Source organism: Dromiciops gliroides, chromosome 1, assembly GCF_019393635.1.
Source record: "Dromiciops gliroides isolate mDroGli1 chromosome 1, mDroGli1.pri, whole genome shotgun sequence".
NCBI lineage: Eukaryota > Metazoa > Chordata > Mammalia > Microbiotheria > Microbiotheriidae > Dromiciops > Dromiciops gliroides.
In genome coordinates, this window is record NC_057861.1 from 449405892 (window position 1) to 449427106 (window position 21215).

At 34.3% G+C, this 21215-nt stretch overlaps 1 protein-coding gene across 4 annotated transcripts in view; it reads right to left on the reverse strand.

The window, feature by feature from the left end:
* The window catches only part of TMEM161B (transmembrane protein 161B), a 112230-nt gene that overhangs the window by 37809 nt on the left and 53206 nt on the right, over window positions 1–21215 (reverse strand). For 3 of the 4 annotated variants that reach the window (XM_043970105.1, XM_043970088.1, XM_043970115.1), the window contains exons 3-5: window positions 16183–16266; window positions 14742–14839; window positions 11844–12000 (exon numbers count right to left, since the gene is read on the reverse strand). In XM_043970105.1, the coding sequence (XP_043826040.1) occupies window positions 11844–12000; window positions 14742–14839; window positions 16183–16266 (339 nt within the window). Of the gene's footprint in view, window positions 1–11843; window positions 12001–14741; window positions 14840–16182; window positions 16267–18709; window positions 18741–21215 lie in introns of all 4 variants that reach the window. The other variant, XM_043970097.1, reaches the window with a different exon arrangement.

The following is a 21215-nucleotide window of genomic DNA, read 5'->3' on the forward strand; positions in this document are numbered from 1 at the left end:
CCTCCCTGAAGCAGTAAGCAATCAGACATAGGTTATACATGTGTTATTATGTAAAACTCAAAAGAAAAAAGAAAGTGAAAAACAGCATGCTTCAGTCTGTGTTCAATCAGTATCAGTTTTTTCTCTGGAGGTGGATAGTATGCTTCATCATTCATTAGTCCTTTGGTATTGTTTTGGATCATTGTATTACTGAGAATAATTAAGTAATTCACAGTTCTTTATCGAACAATATTGCTGTCACTGTGCCTAACATTCTAGTTCTGCTTACTTCACTATACATCAGCTCTTATAAGTCCTTCCAGACCTTTCTGAAATCATCCTGCTTGTCATTTCTTATAGCATAATAGTATTCCATCATAATCATATCCCATAGCTTGTTTAGCCATTCCCCAATTGATGGGTATCCCTTTGATTTCTAATTTTTTCTTTTTCTTTTTTTTGGTGGTGCAATGAGGGTTAAGTGACTTGCCCAGGGTCACACAGCTAGTGTCAAGTGTTTGAGGCTGGATTTGAACTCAGGGCCGATGCTTTATCCACTGTACCACCTAGCTGTCCCCTGATTTCTAATTCTTATCCACCACAAAAGAGCTGCTAGAAATATTTTTGTACAAATAGATCTTTTTCTCTTTTTTGAGATGTCTTTGGGATATAAACCTAGCAGTGATATTGCTGGATCAAAGAGGGTATGCACAGCTTTATAACCCTTTGGGCATAATTCAAAATTGCTCTCCAGAATGGTGGGATTAGTTCACAATTCCATCAGTAGTACATTAGTGTTCCAGTTTTTTTCCCCGCATCCCTCCCCCAAACATGCAACATTTTCCTTTTTTGTCATATTAGCCAATATGGTGTGAGGTGGTACCTCAGGGGTTTTCAAATTTGCATTTCTCTGATCAATAGTGATTTAGAGGGGCAGCTAGGTGGCGCAGTGGATGGAGCACTGGCCCTGGATTCAGGAGGACCTGGGTTCAAATCCGGCCTCAGACCCTTGACACTTAATAGCTGTGTGATCCTAGGCAAGTCACTTAACCCCAATTGCCTCACCAAAAAACCCAAACAAACAAACAAACAAAAAAACCACCCCAAATAGTGATTAAGAGCATCTTTTTCATATGACTATAGTTTTTATTTCTTTGTCTGAAAACTGCCTGTTCATATCCTTTGACTAGTTATTAATTGGGGAATGACATATTTTTATAAATTAAACTCAGTTCTCAATATGTTTGAGAAATGAGGCCTTTATCAGAGATACCTACAGCAAACATTCTTTTCTAATTTTCTGCTTTCCTTATACTTTTGGTTGCATTGGTTTTGTTTGCAAAATTAAAAATATTTTAAAGTCATGGTATAACAAGTAAATAATCAAAGGATATGAATAGAATTCTGAAAGGGGTATATCCAAACTATCAATAGCAATATGGGAAAAATGGTCCAAAGTAAAATAATGCTGTCTATCATATTGGCAAAGATAACAATAAAGGACAATTATAATTGTTGGAAGGTTTTAAAGAAGATGTACTCTCTCACACCTCTACCCCTACCCAATAAGGCCTGTATGTCCCCTCTGATACTGCAACCACACTACAGGATGTCATCACATCATTCCTGGACTATTTCCTTTCCTCAAGCTCTTTCCCCTCTATCTATTTATAATCTATCCTCCATTCAGTTTTCAAAGTGATCTTCATTATCGCACAAGTCTGAACAAGTCACACCCCTGCTCCAATTCAATCAACTCCAGTGACTATTGCCTCTAGGATCAAACATAAAATCCTCTGTTTGGCTTATAACATCTTAATTATCCTGGCCCCTTCCTATTTTTCTAGTGTTCTTACACCTTACCCCTTTTTCCCCTGCCTTAGATGTATTCTATGGTCTAGTAACACTGGGCTCCTTGCTATTGCTCAAACACTACACTCTATCTCCCAATTCCAAGTGTTTTCTCTGGCTGTCTTCCATGCCTGGGATTCTCATCCTTTTCTTCATCTTTGCCTCCTACCTTCCCTGGCTTCCTTTTAAGTGTTAGCTAAAGTCCTATATTCTGCAAGGAGCCTTTCTGGATCCCATTTAATGCTAGTTTCTTTCCTCTGCTGATTACTTCCAATTTATTCTGTATGTATCTTACTGATTCCTAACTGTTTGCATGTTGTCTCTCCTTGAGAGTAGGGACAGTATCCTTCATTTTTCTTATATTACCCTGGCATAAGGCAGGTGCATAATAAATGCTGTTAAACTGATACACACGTTAGGTAGAGCCTGAGAATTGGTTCAGCCATTCTGTAAACCAATTTGGAATTATGCTCCAAAAGTCATTAACCTGTGTCCAACTCTTTGACTCAGGTACTCTTACCAGGATAATATACCAACAGGATCAAAGAATGAGGGAAAAGATCAATATGTAAAAAAATATTCATAGTAGCACTCCAAAGGGATGTCTATCAGTTGGGGAAAAGCTGAACAAACAATGGCATAATACAGTAATGGAATACTATTGCAATGTAAGCAATAACAAAAGGGTCAACTTCAGAGCAATTTAGGAAGACTTTATGAAATGATGCAGGGGGAAGTAAGAACCTGGAGAATAATTCATACAACATGAAAAAAAAAGCTTCAAAAAAAAAAAAACCAAAACCACTTTCAAAGAATTCTAATCCATGCAATAAGCAACGATGATTTCAGAGAACAGATGATGAAAAAGTTCTACCCACTTCCTGACAGAAATGAGATAAAAACTCAAAGCACAGGAGATACACATTTTTTGGATACAGTCAAAGAGGGAATTTGCTTTGCCTGACTATGCATATGTTAGAAGGGTTTTTTTGTTTTTCAATTTGGTGGGGAGAATGGAGGGTAGGGGGAAGCTAGCAATTGGTTTGTCCTTCATCTTCCTCAAATAAAAGAAAAAAAATTAAAAAGGTGACATCAGTGATAGTTGTTTTTTTTTAATGTACAGAAGACAACAGAAGGAAGGCAAATATGAAATAGTCATGATAACTTTAAACACTGTGTGTTAAATTTATTAGATACTTAAAAGGAAAATGAAGATGTTATGTAAGATTCAGTTTCAGATACAATCCTCTTCTAATTTATATATGGACATACTCATTTATTTGGTCTTTTGAGTTCAGAATAAAAAAATTATAAAAGATCAGATCATATGAGAATTAGGTGAAGGAAATGGGGATACATAACCTGGAGAAGAGTAGACTTAAGGGACATATAATAGCAGTCCTCAAATATTTGAAAGACTCTATCTAACATGGAAGAGGGCTTAGATTTGTTTTACTGAATCCTAAGGTTAGAACTAAGAGCAATGGGTGGAAGCTACGAAGCAGCAAATTATAGGCTAGATGTAAGGGGAGGAAATTCCTAATAATTAAAGCTTTCAAAAAATTGAATGGGCTTCCCCATTGCCAGGAATATTATACAAGGGATTCTTGTTCAGGTATAAGTTGAATCAGATGGCTGCTGAGATGTTGTGCTTCCAAAAACATTCAATTCAAATATTTATTAAGTGCCTAGTATACATAAAACTTTGCAAGGTGATCAGATTACTCAGACAAGGATGAAAAAGTCCACTTCCCTCAAGTCCCTCATGTTCTACTGGTTACCTGATTATATCAATTATTAACAAATTATATAATTACTAATAAAACTGAAACTAAAAGAGTGAGAGAAAAGGCATAGAGGTGGGCGAGAAAAAAAAATTCTATTGCCAGTTAGAAAGAATCTATATTCAGAATCCTACATGCAAATTGGAAAGAACTTCTGAGGTCACCCAGCTCAACCTATAACTGAACAGAAATTCCCCCTATGATATGCCTGACAAGTGGTCATCCAGCTTGACTTTGAAGACCATCAATCAAAGCGACCACCACTTACCTCTACTAGTGGCTCCTCCTCTAGAACAGAAGTTCCTTGAGAGCAGAGACTGTTTGGTTTTTTGCCTTTATATCCTCAGAGCCTAGCACAGAACCTGATACAAAGTAGACACTTAAATGTAAAACTAAAGTGAATTCTTAAAGTAGCCCATTCCAAGAGCAGAACTGGCTTCTGTATTTCCCCACATGGTTTATACATTTAAGTGAAAAAAAGAGAAGTGGTGGGGTAGGAAGAGAGAAGGGATAATTCCTTTCTGTCTGTAGGATAGTGGGATAATTCCTCTCAACCTCTGTACCACACCCTACCATTCTCTCTGACAGGGACAACACAACAGGAGTGAAAGGCATAACATGCTTTTGCAGTGGGATGGCGAGGAGAGAAACCTATCAAAAGTAAGAAATGTTAGCAGTAGGAAGATAAGTAGCTCCCCAACCTATGTGTTCCACCTTTAGCAAAGTCGTTGAGAGTTTGGAAGTTGAGTAGTTTTTGAGAACGAATGCTATTGTGGTATCAGAGTAGATTTGTAGCTGATACGTTAAGATATAAATGTAGGAAAGGGCAAAAGGGCAAAGGAAATACACACACACACACACACACACACACACACACACACACACACACACACAGAGTTCACTACAATCCCAAGACATATGTTGGGCTTTGTAGGCCATCTGAAAAAGTTTAATACATTGATAAAAATGCTTATGAGAACCCAAAGAACTAACTTACAATTCCTTTATTTTCACTGAAGAGTAGAGAATAGTGTTTGTCCAAAGAGAATTGGCAAGAATTTATGGATTAAAAAAGTATTTTTAGCATACTGGGAAAGCAATATAGAAGCCTCTGAGTCAGAAGAAACTGAGTTTTAAGTTTTGACAGTATGTGTCTGACACATACTGGCTGAATGACTGCTGGGACAATCACTTAACCTCCCAGTACCCTAGGAAACTCTCCAAATCTATCATTTACAAAGCAGGTGCTGATCTTCATTGGTAGGGGGAATTTCTTTCTAAAGCTCAGGCAAGAAAAGATTCTTATCTTGATATTCAACATATCTAGGAAATCGGTAGAAATATATAAGAACAAGAGCCATTACCCAATAAATGGTTAGAAGACAAGAACAGGCAGTTTTCAAACGAAGAAATGCAAGCTATCAATAATCAATAAGCATTTATTATGCACCTGCTATGTTTCAGGAATTGTGCTTTGCTAAGTGCTAGACAACCATATTAAAACTGCAAATTACTATTAACAGGAGGAATTTTAAACAACTCTGAGGTTCTACTGCATATCCATCAAACAGGCAAAGATGAGAAAAAAGGAAAAATGTAAATTGTTGATGAAGCTTTGGGAAGGTTAGGAACATTAGTGAATTATTGGTGGAACTATGAATTGGCCCAACTGTTCTGGAAGACTATTTGGAACTATACCCCCAGTGTTCTTAGACATCAGAGGCAGAAGAGGACCTACACATGCAAAAGCCTGAACAATACTTTCTGTTGTGGCAAAGAAGTGGAAAAGAAAATGAGTGCCTATGAATTAAAGAATTGCTGAACAAATTATAGTTATCTGAATGTAACTGAATATCACTGCCCTGTGAAAAAATGATGAAACAGATGGATCAGAGAAACAGGAAGATACATGAGATGATGCTAAGTGAAGTACAACTAGGAGACTAATAATATAATGACTAGAATAACAAAAAGGAAAATCACTTTGAAAGACTTAAGAACTCTGATCAATGTAATGATCAACCATAATGCTAGAAGATCAATGATGAGATATGTCTAACACTTCTTACTACTGAAACAATACACAGAGAGAAGAAAGAAGTTCATGAGGGCACGGTTGGAACTATCACATTCAATTTAATATATACTAAAAATTATGTAAACAACAGGGATTCGGTTTCATACACAATCATTTTTTGTTGTTCTTTATATAGAAATGTTTGTGCATATTGATGCTTAAATTCAAATTTTGTTAAGCTCCTATATTATATACAGTGAAATGACTTACTTCTAAGTAACCTCAATTGCATAGTCCTGAAATACTCAAAGTAGCAGTTTAGAACCAGCAGCTTATTTCACTGGACTAATAATAGGAGGGGGCACTTCTGATACCACTGAAACACCACAATGAATCCCAGTGGGAAAACATTAATATTTTAAGCTAGCTTGCCCAAGTGGTTCTACCTTTCTTTTTATGGAAAGCCCTGATTTTCTGCAGTTGCAAATAGAGAGTTGTGATAAAATAAATAAGTCTATCTTGGAATTCCCTGGTATAGGAAATAAAGACCTAAGGGAAGAGATTCTCCGTTGTACACAGTATTTACTGCAAGTTTAGAAACCATTATCTTGCTATTACACTGAGCTTTTGGTAGCTATACTAATTCAAAACAAAATTTATTCTTTTAGATTAGAATTTGGTATACCTCAATGTGATGTGGCACTGTATTAGACAAAAACATCACCTTTACATGAAACAGTCTGCTACTAATATTAGGAATTCCAAAGTACAAGTATGGATCTTGACACTACAGAGAATGTAGCTGCAGCCATATGTAGTCTACAAGTTTTATATTGATGTTAACCTTCACATAATTTCCTGGTGAACTGTTGTATTATTAAATAGTGATAATCTTCTGCAAAACAGGAAGTCATTTACTATTCATTCTCCCATTTTATAACATTTTTTATAAAGCAGGAAAAACCATCTGCTATGATGACTTAAACATTGTCCCTCCTCTATGAGATGCTTTTTAATGTCAAAGTTTCTTATGCAGAATATAGAAACAGAACCCAAATATATCTAAAAATGTTTAAGACCACCTTACAAAATATATAACTTGCAAAATCCTAGCTTTATTTCCTTTGTGTTGAGATTATATTATTTTGAAGTAGTATACATTTCTATAATTACTGTTAAGAATTACTCTGTAAATAACAGGATATTTAGGATAAAAACTGGATTTAGGAGTGATAAATTTAATATAAGGGTTAAAATAATACCCTTCAAATGGGTTCCAGATTTACAAAAAATCCAGTTAGTCTAGTCAATAACATAGTAAGTTTCACTTCGTATATACATATTTGGCATCAAATTATCGGAAGTGCCAGTTTATTTCCACCTTCCTTACACCATTAATTTTACAGATCATTCTGCAAATTAGATCTTTTAAAAGGATCTCATTGGTAGATTCTCAAAACTGCCATGGAAATCTGGAGATGCAATCATTTTCTTTCTCTCTTTAATATTTTTTTTCCTTCTTAACTTCTCAATACTAGTTACTACAGACCACCTGCTATTAAGTGTTAATTCATTCTGCTTTATGTTAGAAAATCTGAACTCTTGAACAACAAAAAAAATGTAACAAGTAGGGGCTAAAAATGTGAAATGGACTTTTAAAAAGTACTAATTCAATATTAATATTTTCTATATTGGAGTGATATCAATTTTTATTCAAATGTGCTAAATTAGGAAAAGAAAAAAGGGTGATGAGACAGGAGAGGGTTGATAGAAGCTAGTAGAAGTATTGAAAATTGCCCTGCTCTGGGGCAGCTAGATGGCGCAGTGGATAGAGCACTAGCCCTGGAGTCAGGAGTACCTGAGTTCAAATCCAGCCTCAGACACTTAAAACTTACTAGCTGTGTGACCCTGGGCAAGTCACTTAACCTCAAATGCCTCACTAAAAAAGAAAAAAAAAGAAAGAAAATTGCCCTTCTCCCTATACAGAATAGATGCTCTTGTATCCAAATGGGAACATTTTTAGGTAATAAAACCTAAAAAAGTTATCATAGGATCATAAATTTAAAGCTGTCCAAGTATACTCAGAGGTCATCTAATCCAACTATCTCACTTTACAGATGAGAAAACTGAGGCCCAAGGAATTTAAATGACTTGTCCCACATCATATGATACTTCTGAGAAGATCTTAATCGAAATTAGCATCAGTTTACAGATTTATTCAGACTTTTAAATGTCTAATTCACAAACTTAAGAAAATGCAAAGCGTATTATTGCCTATGCTGCATCTAATTCCAAATTATGTAAACATATTTTTCCCACTTTCTTCAGATAAGACATTAAAAGGGGAAAAAGGGGGCTACAATTTAAAAAGAAATTTCTTATGGAAGAATACTACTATGGTCACTAGTGAGAAATTTTTGTAAATCCTTCCCTTAAGCAAAATTTAGCTTTTACAAAACAAGTCACTTTCCCACTTTTCTAAAAGGTTTTTATGTACCTCTAAAATTTTCTTAACTTCATATAGCAAAGAAAACATCTTTTAGTGACCAAGAAAAATACTTCTGTTTCTTTTCCTCTTCAAAATGATTAAACCTCCATCTATTAATCCTGCAGAAAAAGCAATTGAAACAGTTACATCATATTAAATGTTCTGTTCAATAGTTTGCACATGGAATGTTAACAATACATAGCACAAAAATCCTCAGGGCCCACCAAATAGAATCTTTTCAGAAAAAAACTTATTAATCTGATCCTAATTTGCAACTTGATAAAAAAATCTTTAAAGATTCCCACTGCTAAAATATATTCCTTTACATGATTGACAGATATCAAAGCATATTACTTTAATTAAATAGAAGAAAATGTTAAAATTCTCCCACAAATAGAGAAAATATAACTATGAATGCTATTCAAAAAAGGAAAAAATAATTTTATAGCTGATTCAAATTTTTATGATACATCTCATTTTGATGAATGTGGAAGTCAAAGTATTTTTGGAGTATAACATACAAATATCTAAACAAAGATCCCTGAAGCACAAAATATAAAGATTTTATAAACTACTAAGTAACCCAACTAATAAAAATGTTAACATTCTTAAGTTTTATGTAACTTGTTAAAAAAATTAATCTCAATTTTAAGCTTAAAAAATTATCACCTTAACAAAAAAAAAAACTGACTCATGGTCAAATTAATTAGTTCTAAGAAATAAGGTTGTATGGCCCAAATAAATCCTCAGTCTAATCATAAGTCTATGACCTGAAAGCTAAGTAATTTGCCCCATTAGCACAGAAGAGAATTTGAAAAACAAACAAGCTTTGATGTAAGATGCTATATGCAAGTTTTTGAAACAAAACAAACACTCTGGCTCAGTCTCAATAGATTAGATTCACTGGCAATATCCAGTAGTGGTATGCAGTCTACTTCAGGCTCTGTGTGGAAAAACAGACCATTTGGGTGAAGTAGGAAAATGATTTGGAACCATGCATGAAATTCAGGAAAGGTGACTTTTCAGTGCTTTACTTTGCCATTGTCATTACACTCCACAGTGAACAAATGTCTTCAGTGACCTTCGATCTAAAAATTTACCCAATAACTAAATGCTAAACACTGACAGAATTTAGAAATTCTAAAATTTATTTCAGTTTACAATATTCAACACTTTATTTGGTGCAAAATTTGCTTTTCTGGATTTTTTCCTCAAATTAAAAACATTTAAAACAGCTATAAAAACATATTCAATAGGGTTTTGTACCTTAAAGCATCCACATTGTAAAATACAAGCACTGTGGAAATGTGACTAATGATCCAGTTCTTTAGCCAAATATAATAGGACTACTGAGAAGCTTTATCTTTCTTTGTAAAACAGCTTTCTACTCACTCAAATTCACGTAATTGACTCAATATTAGTCCCTGTGCTATAGTTTGCTCAAGTTTTTTTTTTTAATCTATACACTGTTGGAACTTTAAAGTTTCTAAGAGTTTCATTCCTAACCAAAAATCTAAAGACTTCAGTACTTAAATTAAATTCTCCTTCTGCTTGCTTCCTGTATTCATAACTGAAAAATCAGTGAGAATAGAGAGACCGAGTGACTTTATGGGACAACACAGATATAAGGCTTTATGGGACCAAATAAATGACTAAGGTGGTAGGTATTTTGAGTATATTTAGTGTAGATATAAATACATTTAGTATAATAGAGAGTATAACAAGGTATTTAAATAGTTTCCATACATCTCAATCCTAAATCTTCTCGATGCCATATATGTTTTAAAGTTATACAAAGGAATTTCAGGAGCTGAAGGAAAGCAAATACAGGGAAAGAGGTAGTCTATGATTAGAAATGGACCAATGGGCTAGAACTAAGAATCAGACTGAGTAAGGCTGGAGCCCTGGATCGTTTTAGGGCTAGGGCTAGGCTAAACATAGGACTCATATAAAGCTGAAAACAGACGGAATCTGAGGATCTATAAGGTTTGGGGCTTCTTTGTCATTTTTTTCTGTGTTCTATTTATTTGCCTTCTGGAATTCCTTACATGGCTTTATTGTAAATTCCCTTATAGTCGCTGGTTCTATATCTGACTGGTCAAATATGACAGGTGAAAACTACTAGAGCAAGAAAATGATGCTTTTTTCACCTTTAAATTTAGAATGAACTAAGTTATATATTACCAATTTCAGAAAAAGCACAATTGCACTAGCAATGATTGCAGAGGTATTCTGATTTACGTGCTATTCTAGAATTAAGAAGGGCTATTGTCCTATGTAATCAATGGAGACATGTGTTTGACTAATAAGCAGGCACAGACAATAAGAAAATGAACAGAAGCCAGACAGAGGTCATTCCAACTAGACTCTCTGCGCACAGGGAATGAAAGGCATAGCAGATACACTAGAGCTAAGCTGAAAGATAGGCCGTAAATAGTGTCATGGTCAGTGTTAGATCATCTGGCATTTTAAAGGAACTGTAGATGCCTGCATGCCTCATACAGCTGAAGACAGGAAAAGAGTAGATTTCCTCACATTCTACAGGTTCTTTTACAAACCCCCCTCTCTCTCCTTCCCTTCTTCCATTGTGGAGGGTCAGAGCAGGGGGAAAATGGATTGTATTCTAAGCCCTTCAGCACACTCTGTGCCCTCTCTGATGGGGAGACAGCAAGCTCCTGGGATCCCGCAGGCTTGCCATTGTTTGATGACTTTCACAAGAGGTCTGTTAAGACTAAGCCAAGTCAGTTCAATGCTGGAGAGTGTGTGGGACCTTTACTCTCATATTATTAGCTAGTGCTGACAGTGAAGCAAAAGGTGAAATGTATTCACATGATCAATAATTTGTCTTGCCATTAACAAATATCCTTTTCTATACTCTCAACAGGTATCCAGGGCAGTATCATGATCTAAAACAAAAATGTACATAAAGGATGTTTTTAACAAAACTGTTATTTCACATGTATATATAAACATAAATGTATATTATATATTCATACTCTATATAAGTTAATGAGATAGCTTTGAGTAAAATGAAAAGAACGTGAAGTGACATTGTTTTAGCACCACGATATTTCAAAAGTCATCAGAAATCAGTATCAGATGTATTGAAATGAAACATCTATGACATTGGGAGGACAACAGTTGGCCAGGTTAAAATCTTTTCATTATGTTTTATATAGCCTGACTACTGATTATGAGAGTACACATTCTGCTTTAATGGAGGTTTAAGAAATTGAATTACATGATGATTTTTAACTACTGAAGTAGTTCTATCAGCTAAAATCCATAGAGATTTAAATGCTTGAACTAAATTTGCTACTACAATTATCGAAATACGGATATCTTATGCATGCTTTTCAGCTAATTTGTATGATTAGTGCTTTTATACAGTACAGCATTTTGCTTTGTAAAGATGTTGGCAGATACAGCTTTGTACTGAATACAAGGTCTAAAAATTCTACCTTGGTTTCAGGGTGTTTTCCTAGGTCAACCAATTTTCAAAACATGGTCAGTTCAGAGTGCTTTTTACATTTTGTCTAGCCCCGACTGATACTTGCTCAGTATCTTCAAAAAGTCAGATTCTAACAGAAAAACAAAAGCTTGTGTTTTCAATATTCTTGCTATCTTTCAAATTGAGACAAATTCTAAAGGCATACATCAGGAAGGGAAAACAAATCCACAAACTATCATTTGAAATGACCATAAATGGTACAGTGAAGGATACATTGCAAAAGTCAAAACAAGCAAGCACCAGACAATGCTGATATTCATTTCCTGTGTAGGTTTCATTAAAGTGTAGTAGACTTCAGTTACTAGATACACTATTGTAGCTGCCACTGTGAAATCCACCAGCCATTGGTATTCAGGAAAATAATGCAATGCTGAAAAATAAAGGTTTTCAAATATAAAAGTTTTAGGTAAACTTTCATCAATAGTGGATAAGGACTTAGACTTAATTAACTTTAAGCATATTTAATTCTATTTGTGGATTTATAAAAGAAGACTTCCAAATATGAAGATGCTAAAATGCAGTAATACAGAATTTTACATTCAGAATTAAATATTACAAATTTTAGGATCTCATGCATTAAACAATTAAAATAAATAAAATGAATATCAACTATATATAAATTTGTTAAAATGACTGTGAATACATTGTATTTAATACCAACTACTGATTTTAAAGAAAATTCCAGGGCATTATGTTTTTTAAAAGAGAATTTCATTTATGACATCTTATCCTGAGGAGACATGTAAGCCTGGGTAAAATGTGTTGTCTTTTGTGCTTTGCTTCATAAAAAGAGACTTAAACCATTTTAACATCAATGCTGGGGGAAGGGTTATTCTATGCGATTTACTGTAAGCTACCAAAAAAAAAAAAAGAGTATGAAGTGGTTTTTTCTCTTGTTTGATGGTTCCTTACTTAAAACACTGAGAAATCCTTTGGATTCCACAAAACCAATCTCTTATGTTCCAAATGTTCCATCTCCAAGTGTTTGCATTACAAACAGAATACTCTGAATATGAACAGACTTTCTATTTTCTTTCTCCAAATTCCTTAATATGTCTCCTTAACGGGATCCTTTAAAAATGACATAAGGTCTTATATTCTCCACAACCTTCCTTAAGTTCTGCCATTTGTAAAAGGACAGACCAGAAATCGAAGCAGGGTCAGGGTCTTGAAATTGAATGGGAAATGTTTTTTGTTGTTTTGGGGGTTTTTTGTTGTTGTTTAAAGGAAGAAAAGATAAAAGGAAAATGTACCAGATAGGTGAAAGGTAATGCTGTTTCTATCTCAATGTATATATCTTTGTGATTCTACTTAATCCTTTTATCCTAATTATACTGTTAAAACTTCTGAGATTAAGCAAACACTATTAATCCCTGATACAGAATTTAGCACAATGGCACCCACATATGTGTCTAAACAAATGATGTGATATTGTATGAATGCTTTAGTTACCAAACCAAAATTCTATGCGTCAAACTTTGTTTCCACTGACTCCTAATATAAAATCAATACACATTCCTTTGGGGGTAGTTGTGGGAATTGGAGATGGAATATTTGGCCTTTAGTTATAACACTTTAAAATTTTGTGAATCTTTTTAAAAATCACTCATTTAAAGGAAAATTTACATTAAAATAAAATAATGCTATTCAAAACAAGACAGGTTAAAAGACTAAAGCCTTAGTGATCTCCATGTGAAGAGGTAATATAGCAAGATGTAAAGTAACAAGCCTTAATGCTTTTTCAATTTGGCTAAAATTTTTACTTGCTTTCAAATTGACTTAACACTTCTAATTTCATACCCAAGGTAATTGTTTTAGCTCTCTTTGGTGCACTTATGTTCTCACATATACTTAATGATTTCTGAATGTAAAGATGAAGATTTCATCCTATCATGTCTCTAGGCATCTCCAAGATTGGTTGCCTCCTCTCTTTTAACAAATTTTTATTAAAAGTTCACTATGCGACAGGCACTCTTTTCCATAGAGTCCTTGATTTTTGATAGCCTCTAAATCCTGGACTTCAAAATGGTGCACCAAGCATTTGATCAATAGGTTTGGATATTTTTTAAACATCATGAAAAATAATTAAATCAGGACTTCAAATAATACTATATCTTGTCCATTTGTCCTAATTGGGGGTGGGGGCTGAAGGGTAGGGGAAGAGAATCAAAAGGATAAATCATTCATGTTATTCTTTTTGTCTTTTCATTTGTTTGCCTTAGATCCCCCCTTGTATATAAAGGACATTATGTCCATAATATCTCCTGCATTTACACTAGTATGGTCTATTATAACTCAATTATAGGTTAAGAATGATATATCACATTTATAAGATGCTAAATTGCAGACTCAGTACTCATAGTGTATCAAGTTCCATGTAATAATGACCACAGTGTTATAAAAATCGTAACAGTAGTTTTGTTGTATTTTATTACCACCAGTTCCTTTAAATCTGGCTATTCAAACATAATTGCAATCTTAGATTCTTTTCAATTATTTTTTCTGAAATATTAAGCACTACATATATTCTTGCACTTATACTCAAATTAGCCGTGTTAAGGCAAGGAAAAAGATACCCATTTTACCATTAGCTAAACTGAATCACAGAAATTCACTTCTTTTCAGTGACAAAGGGTCAAACTGGAACCATAAATGAGGTTTTATAACTCCTATCCACACTGTTCTCTAACATATCTAAATGTTATAAACAAAACAATTCAGCACTAACACACATCTATCAACTGAATCTAATCATTATGAATATGTAGTAGAATGAGACCTGGAATTAGGGGCATTAAGAAAAGGAAAGCCATTGTAGTTTCAACATTCATTCATGCTTCAGAGATAGTATTGTTTTTTGCAAGTCACTTAACCTCTCTCTTTTTCCTTTGGTAAAATGGACAAAATAACATACAACCCATTATAGTCTAAACAATTCCATGAAGAAAAAGATCATTACAAGAAGTTTCTATGAGCATCTTAGTTCTAAAAGTTTACACAGTTCCTACATATTAGCATTTATAATGTAACAGCAACAATCTAAGTTCTGTTGTTTTAAACTGAGCTTTAAAGGACTCTTGACCAAGAACCCTTTGGTGAAATTTTTCTTACCTAAAGTATCCACTTCTGTAATTGACTTTGTTTCTAGATGAAGGTCAATATCCTTTGGAATGGTTAGTGGCTTATTTTCAATATGACCATTATACTTCCTACAAAAATGAGATAAGAAATACAAAAAGTTATCAAATTGTAATCTAGGTTGCTAAGTCAAAATATTTTTTTTAAAGTGAGACAGTCAATTTCAGGTATTTTAAACAGCAGAGGGGAATGAATAGCTGATAATAAATCAATCTGTTATCAGAAAGGGTAAAGTATTTCAATGAATGATTATTTGATAAACCTCATTAAGTGAATACACTAGACATCCAACTTAAAACATTCTGTTGATGTCAGTTGTTAATAATAATGTAAGAAACAGCTTCAAACCCATAGCCCATCCTTACAGGTTAGAATAAGAGTCTCCAATAGATTGCTGATACAGAAATTTTATTTAGTTGGAGAAGGGAAGGAGAAGTAAGGAAAGAGCAATTTTACATGTACTGCTGTCATTCTAGAATTAAAAAGAACAAAACATATGTAAACCATATGTACCCTACAACTGAGATATTTAAAGCATTAGACAATGGCTTTAATTTTTAAAATAAAATGTTATAAAGACATTACTTTGCTTGCTGAGCACCTACTATCTACAACGCATGGTTCTAGATACATTTGAACTGGTGAAATATGTTCTAAATAGATCCAAGTATCCTACTAATGAGAAGGAAAAAGTCTATACTTCCAGTGTATACATTTAAGAAATCTGTCAAGTAAAACTTTTTTGAACACTACAAAATGGAACAAATTTTTTAAAACTATGACCATAAGAATCCTGGACTATAAAGGTCTATAACACTTTATAGTAAATATAAATATGTCATAAAGTTTTGAGAAAATTATTTTTATGTATATATGGACATTTTATAAAGTACTAGTGAAGTTATTCTAGAAAAGAAATTTTCAATAAATCATTTTGTGAAATTGAGATTTCTTTTGTAAAGGGACTGACCTTTGATTTTGTTGATATAAGGGACTCACAGTATGTAAATACTCTTACATAATGCAGATAAGCAATTAATCTCTACTCTCTCAGAAAGATGACTGGTGTACTGAAACACTAGAACCAGCCCAAGGTCACAGAAAGATATGAACCCAGGTCTGCTTTGTGTTCTATCTCTCCATAGATCTATCCACAATATAACACTGTTTCAGGACTGTTAATAGTCAATACTTTATGTTTTTCAAATTTGCATTTTTTGCATATCAAATTTTCTTAAAGTACTTCAATTACACAGACATTTTATAATTTGCTTCTCTTACAAATCCCTTAGTCTCTTCACCTTGATATTTATCAAAATTTCCATTTCTCTGAACACCTAACGCAAAAATATTCTCTTAACAAATTGTATCCAACAATGTGACACTATAATAAACATAAAAATGACACATTTACCTATCTTTTTTGCTCTTTCCCCTTTGTTGTTTTCCTGCAAGAAGGCGTAACTCTTCTTCTGTAGGATGCTGATACCATCGCAAACTAACAAAAAAAGAAATCAACAAAATAAATCGTAAAACTATATCAGTGGCATTTAAGCTTTAAAAAGATACTGACATATTCATTCTAAATAGTATAGTAAGCCATTCCTTCTGTTATTCTCTTCATTGAACTGTGAGACCACGGCAATAAATAAATTATGGCTTTATTTACAGATATTACTCATGTGGATAAGGTCAAATCCAGAGACTTCATTTTAGACAGTATTTTTAATTTTCCACTTTCTAGAGGAGGTAAGTCCTACCTAAACTTTTCCCTCAGAGAGGTTAACAAATGGCAAAAATAACCAATATGCACTGCCCACATCAGTCTCTTACTCTCTGATAGGTATCAAACAGTGAAATAGGAAAGGAACCATGGAAACTACATGAACTACAAAAGGGATAACAAATTGCTGATAATCAAGTTTTCTTTATTATTTACTTCTTAAAAGAATAACATTTGTACTTAACACTATCCAAATAGTTTCCATGTGGGTACATGGGGAGAGACTGATTTTTAAAAAAGTGCTGTTGAGAGGTGTTGTTGGAAGGGGAAAAGCAACAAAGGGCAGGTAGGTGCTTTCAGAAATGTTAGCCTGAGGCCAGAATTTTAACTTGAAACATTTATCAGAACCCTTAGACCAACAAGCAATTTCTGAACCCCGAGATTACTTGTTTATAGCCTTGCTCTCTAAAGAATGAAGAAAAATTAATAACACTAGGGAAAATTATCTTAAGACATTAAAACTTTGCCTATTGAAAACGTTCTACTCATTTTAGTCAAGTTTTCTGGATAGATGAAGGTTGACCTCTATAAGCATCATGCTTTTCAAAAAAATGTATGATTCAATATAGAAATATGAAGGGATTTTGAAAAAGTAAAAAGAATAACATATTGATGACTTAGCATTGGCCTTATGATAAATCACTGCGCTGTGCAATAATTAAGGTAAAATGTGAAGGATTTAAGATCTTGTTTGCCTTTACGTTAAATGGCCTTAAGCCTCCCATACTCTTTAAAAAGTTGTAGGTTTTGGAGTCATTGTTTTCTGCAATTACTTTTCATTGCTATCAATACACTAGCTTGTAACGATGCCTCTTACTTCAATTTAAAATTTTTAATCTGCCTTAGGGTTGGAAATCAGGTAAAAGGATAGATTTATTTAGGGTAAATAGGATTTGAAGAAGTAATAGAGAAATTTCTACCAATAAAGTGCATGGATTTTGTGACCATTATTTTGGCTCCTCAATCTCACCTCTGGGTGCATGATTTGTTTTGGTTTTTTGCTTATTTCCAAGTTCTTAGCCCTGTTACTGAAATGGAGTGAAATATCACTCTATGTCAAATACAAGTACAAACATGTCAAAATGAATAATAATATCTGGAATATTCTTGCCTGCTGACTCACTTACACAAGATGATAATCTTAGCCTAACACACCATTTTAGTAACTGATCAATAGTCTAATGTCATTAAAAAGCAATGCATATAGTCATGTACTTCACAAAATTAAAAAAAACACCCACCACATCACTTCAATTAATCTATTTTAAACTAAGAAATACTAATATCCCAGTCAAATTTTAAAAAACTAATTATAGGAGGAACTGAGAATAAATGAATCTTGAATCCTCATTTTCTTTTGAGTGAGTGTATGTGTGAAATATAAAAGATAGCTTAAAACTGCACCATTTCCAAAAAGCTTCCAACCCAAAATATACAACATAGAAAACTAAAGAAAGATCTAGTCTCACTCTGGAATCCTTTTCTTTCTCCATAGTTTCTTTAAAATGACAACTTAAAAATTCTAGAAAATCTGCTCAGTCTTATTTCTTAAAATTCAGTTTCCTGTGCATATGCCTAATAGGATCCCTGTTCTTCTCTGCTGACAATTTTAACAAAATATCATGGTTATTTCAGAGAGAGAAGGGGAAAAAATGGCCAAGGCAAGGAGAGCAAGGGATTCAGGCATTTCACTTAGGAGACAGCTGAGGTATTTAAACTTTTTCCCCATCCCTTAGGTAACAGGTCCCACCTACTGAGCATTTGAATAGTAGGTTTAAAGGGGGAAGAAGCTTGTGGGCTCTTAAGATCAGGCAACATGCAAGAAAACAGGCAAAAAGAGTCCAAGCAATTATATATGGATGTGTTTTCATATCTTTCTTTACCTAATGGGTGATGTGTCAAATATATTGTGCATCTGAACAGAGTAGTAGATTTTTGATGAGGAACATGAGAAAGGATGTAATTCACCAAATTGAGAAGCCTAAGGAGATGGAGGAGGAGGCAATGATAATGCATCAGGTTGAAGGGCACAATCAGGAAAAGAGAAAAGCAAGTCTAGCAGGGGCACTGACATGGAGAAAAAGCAGTACCTTCCCCAAATCCCCATGCAAAACCCACTATTCAAATGTACAAAAAAAGATTATAGCCTATCACTTACCTCTCCAAGAAGAGAGGGGCCAAGCAAGACACTTCAAAACAAAAAGGAACTTTAATTACAACAGAGTATAACACTCCGTAGCCCTGGATTTGAGGCTTTTTAGATGGGGTTTTGATCAAAAAGGATTGTACTTCTGGTTTAGGCAAAATAGTTTTTACTGCACAACGTATCACATACACATCAATTCACCCCATTACTAGCCAGTAACCCTATGATAACAATTCCTTTAATAGGCAGGTGAGTGAAAAGGGAAGGGTACAAAGGAGTGTTTCTGTGGGTTCAGGGAGAATAGCTTATTTCAAAGGGAAACTATAGCTGAAGAACCTAAGGAATCAGCAGTTCCTGACAAATATCCTGATACTGCTTAGTTCCTCAATGATTTTTCTCTTGGCCAGTTGACAGAAATGGGATATGGTTGAGTTGTTAAAGAGATAAAGAAACAGACCCCTAAAAAGTTGCTTGGTTTTTCTGATTTGTCAAAAATTAATTTCTAAACATGAAAAGTACTTAAAGTAGAAGAACAGTTACAGAAAACTGGAAGAATGGGGGGGGGGGAGTCATTAGTCCTTTCAGTAATACAGAATAAATGTCGTCCAAGGAGGGTAGGAGAAGTATGTTATTAGCAAAGATGGCATTTCTTAAATTGCACTACATACTTGGCATGTGTTCAGCAATCTCTACTAATTTTTTATAGTGATTTTTAAATTTTACGATAAGATTGGTTAAATATAGCTTTCTAGATATAGGCTGCACAAGAGAATATATGGGAAAACATAGAAAAAAGGAGAAAAATACCATTTTAAATTGTCTATTCCTACTACCATCTTTTAAAACCCAGTATCTCTACTTCTGTAAAATTGACCAAACCAGGATCAGAAGTCAAAAGGAGATAGTTTAGCTTTAATGGCATTGTCTAGAGTAGTGTCTGAAGTTGAGAATTCTTGGTGAATTTCTGAGAACAGAAATCCAATCGCCTCACATTATTAGGATAAAACTGAAAATTACAAATTAAACAACTCAACCATAATTCCAGAATCATATTGTTTACATACAAAATTCTGAAAGTACTGTTGGTAGTCTAAAAGTTTTCCTTTAAAAATAATTCATCCCTCTCCCACAAATAAGCTGTATAACCTTGAGCAAGTTCCTAAACTGCTCAGAACATTCTCTAAGTTGCAGGGAGTTGCTGATCTGAATTGGTCAAGAACTAAACTTTCCTGATATATATACTAAAACAGGTTCAATCAAATAATAATAGCAATAACATTTCATAAACCAGGGAAGAAAAGGTCATACAAGTACATGTGGTAAATGGGTCAAGCTAAGATGAAACTGCAAGAAAATAAAAATTCTTTATTTCCTTGCCTTATTGACTCTTGTAACGATTGGAATAACGCCACCTGCTGGATACTAACTGTAGAAGAGTTCTGCCCATGAAGCGAAGGTCTTTGAGGGCAAGACCAGGAGTCTTTGGTATCAGGAAGTGACGCGGACTAGTGGGAGGAGGAAGGAGGAGACGGAGGCGCTCTTCCTTTTGGACTCTGGCGGAGAGCGGAGCTAGAAATGTGCTCTCCCTTTAATAGATAGGAATCTAGGCCTTTCTTTTTCTTTACCAAATTCTTATTCTCCTTAATAAATGCTTAAAAGCCTAACTCTTGCTAAAGCTTATAATTTATTGGCGACCACTCATTAAATAGTTTAGACAGTTTAGCTAGAATTTTAGCCCTTAACAGATGGCTGACCACGAAGAGGAAAGCTAACCCTCAGTCTTCTTCTGATCTTCTGGTTGGGTAAGAAATTTCCCCTACCCTAACCCTTTAAATCTTGAGTACTGCTGAACTGCCTGGTGTTTTCCCTTTAAATTTTTTCAAATGGACCTTTCAAACTCCCTAATTACCCTATTTTTGAGTTTAGTCTGTTTAACCAGACAAATGGGAGATAAGATCATGTTAATGCTTTGTTTTTGTGGATTTTCTATTTTTCTTTTTATTTTTGTTAAAAGAGCCAGCAACATACTCACACAAGGAAATATCTCTCCCTCTCCCAACCATGCTTTTTCAGAGAAACCTGAAGAGATTCCCACAGCTTTTCCCAGTTCTAACAGTAATTGTTGCTTTAATTTTGCATGCCTGGAGGCAATGACCCACCCTCTAGAAGCTTTTAATCCCCTAGCACCTGGAGGCAAAGTGGGGGAAGAGGAATCCAGGCCTGAGTTCAAAATCAAGTCTGATTCAAATTGCTCTGGTCCCTCCCCTCCTCTCCAGACCCCACCCTCTACTCCTCCCATGGCCAAGCCCATTGCTTCCCCTGCCTGGGAAGTCCAGAGATTTGATGCGCATGCTCAACTTTCTCTAACTACATTTGCAGCTTCAGGCTCAGCCCTTCCCCAGCCTGGCTGTGCTTCTGAGACAACCTTAGAAAACCCTTTAAATTCCAGATATACTTGTTTTGTTCATAATTTTGCTAACCTGCTTTTGTCTTTAATTAGTAATCTTATAAAGCATTT